The 2,820-nt window shown below is 40.2% G+C and overlaps 1 protein-coding gene across 1 annotated transcript in view; it reads left to right on the forward strand.

Moving 5' to 3' along the window:
* The window catches only part of LOC104997790 (coagulation factor IX-like), a gene marked incomplete at its 5' end in the record, with an annotated part of 4,323 nt that extends 2,591 nt beyond the window's left edge, over nucleotides 1–1,732 (forward strand). Inside the window, 1 exon segment of the mRNA XM_010852711.1 lies at nucleotides 1–1,732. This exon segment is cut by the window's left edge and continues 6 nt beyond it. Within this exon segment, the coding sequence (XP_010851013.1) occupies nucleotides 1–457 (457 nt within the window).
* Between the last annotated feature and the right edge of the window lie 1,088 nt (nucleotides 1,733–2,820).

Here is a 2,820-nt window from a genome sequence, read left to right on the forward strand (position 1 = left end):
TAAGTACAGCCACGACATTGCTCTCCTGGAGCTGGATGAACCCTTAGAGCTAAATAGCTATGTAACCCCTATTTGCATTGCTGACAGGGACTACACGAACATCTTCCTTAAATTTGGTTATGGTTATGTGAGTGGCTGGGGCAAAGTCTTCAACAGAGGGAGGTCAGCCTCAATTCTTCAGTACCTGAAAGTTCCACTTGTTGACCGAGCCACGTGTCTTCGATCCACAAAGTTCAGCATCTACAGTCACATGTTCTGTGCTGGCTACCATGAGGGAGGTAAAGATTCATGCCAAGGAGACAGTGGGGGACCCCATGTTACCGAAGTGGAAGGTACCAGTTTCTTAACTGGAATTATTAGCTGGGGTGAAGAGTGTGCAATGAAAGGAAAATATGGCATATATACCAAGGTGTCCCGGTATGTCAACTGGATTAAGGAAAAAACAAAGCTCACATAAAGAAAAATGTATTTCCAAGGCTGACATATTTGGAATTGAACATGGACAAGGTCCTTTACTAACTAATCACTTTCCCATCTCTTTAGATTTGAGTGTATACCTTCTATGAATATTCCTTTTTCTCTTTATGGGGAGAAGTCTAGCTAGACTTCATATTTTACTAGAATAAGTAGATAAGAAAATGTAATCACTAGAGAAACATACTGTGGTGGGAAATTGTGGCCATTTCTTCAGGTCCAGCCCTTGACCAAATTGTGAAGTTAAGTTCTTCATCCTGCCCATCAGGCATTGTAGTTCTCCAGCGGAGCAACTCACTGCTTCTCTGTCCTTAGCAGCATTCCACATGCCAGATCTTTCTAACATCCCCCCACAAAGTTAAAATTTATTGGATCTGTATCCAGGATATTTGGTCTAGTCCATCATAAGGCCAGCCCCACATTCATACAGGAAGAACACAGGAGCAGCTGAGAGATTAAAAGTCATGGGAAACACTACTTCTTTTTCAATATCCTTATTCCTGCATCCTTTATCCTTTCCACCTCCTAATGCCCAAATCACTTTTTCTCTTTCTCTCCCCTTTTCCCTACATAGGCATTAAAGGAGGGAAAGGAAGCGTTGTACTGTTTTATTGCTGTGCACCTATCAAACCCAGACTTGCTCTCAGTTTGGTCTTGGGCAACCTTTTCATCACACAGAGATAAAGTAAGGTGCCTGATCTTGGAGGAAAAGTTCCTCTCAGACAGTCACATTATTAAAATAATACATAATGGAAGGAATGACCCATCAGAGTAGTTTCCTATGGACTTGTAATTGTGTTGTTATGGAGGTTTGACTAAACATGGTTCCATGAAGGCAAACGGGCATGTTATTATAACCAAGAAAACAGACATATAGCCAGGTGAGTTGACAGTCAGTTTGCAAGTAGAGCGAATAGTGTCTTCAAGAAAACTCATTGGTGTGTCTCCAGTGTTGTTCATGGCTAAGGAAGAAATTGCTCAGACCAGAAAACATGAGCATCATGCCTCCTCAACTGGCATATCGCTACAGTGGAGAGGGCTGCACCAGGCTTACAGACATGTATCGTTCCCATGAACCAGCAAACTCCCTTTTGCTGGTTCCATACTCACCAGACCACTTTTTTTTTTTATTATAATTAGGCCTTCTATATTATATTCTCTAGAGGGTTATTGACCAACCAATATATCAATCAATCACATCAATATTTTGATCTATTAGACTATTTCCCTTTGTGAATTAAATTGATGTTCTGATTCACACCTTGGCTTTTCATTAATTTGGTTGATGTGAATAATTTACCCTGCATGTGATTACATGCGAAACTACTGACAACACCATGTTTTGGACCACTTTGACCCAACCAATCTGCTGCTGCCCCTGCCCACATGTTACCCCCATCCAGGCCTCACACTTGCTGATTTATTTCAACTTACTCTCATTAATCCCTTTTTTCCTTGAGTTTTTAAAATACAAATATCAATAAATGTAGTTTTCAATTCCTCAAAAATTGTTTTTTGTTGAATCATTCAAAGAAAGGGCTCCTAAATACTACATTTGGCAGGACACTCAAAAGAATGCATCCAAATGCCATATGACACAGCAGAGATTTGATGCTCTGTTGTCACGCAGCTTTCATGGGAGGCAGTGTGTGCTGTGTCCTGGTGAGGACAGTGGTCTGGATCCACACAGAACAGAATTGAGTCTAAATATTTGTGAATATGGCCTTGGATAAGTCACTCCACATTTTAAAAAGAGATTTTTATTTACTTGGCTGTGCCAGGTCTTAGTTGCAGCATGTGAAGTCTTACTCCCTGACCAGGGATCAAACCCATGTCTCCTGCATCGGGAGCACAGAGTCTTAGCCACTAGACCACCAGGGAAGTCCTAGTCACTCTACATTTTGTGCCTTGACTTCTGCATTATGTAATGATAGATTTGACAGGATGCTCTCCAAGGGCCCTTGTTGACCTTGTGATAGTGAGTTCACGTTCTTCCATTCTTTTAGTCAATAAATATTCAAGGAGTGATTACTGTATGCCAACCTCCAATAGTGTTTATTACATTTGAGTTCACATTTATATAGTTTGTGAGTTAACGAAAATAATGTATGTGAATTGCCTTGTTGTCTACTATGCAACTACACAATAGTTCCTCAGTAAATGTTAGCTAAATCTGAATCCATGTTTATCCCACAATAGGAATTACTCTTGTATTGAGTATCAGAAGAGGCCAAACTTAAATAAAAATAATGCCTACCATTAAGGTTTCATGAACAAACAAAAGAAATCAATTTGGCTTATTGTTGGCTAAAGGAGAGAGGAGACACTGTGATTATCCACCTTAGG

The sequence above is a fragment of the Bison bison genome, unplaced genomic scaffold (genome assembly GCF_000754665.1).
Source record: "Bison bison bison isolate TAMUID 2011002044 unplaced genomic scaffold, Bison_UMD1.0 scf7180017852461, whole genome shotgun sequence".
Classification (NCBI taxonomy): domain Eukaryota; kingdom Metazoa; phylum Chordata; class Mammalia; order Artiodactyla; family Bovidae; genus Bison; species Bison bison.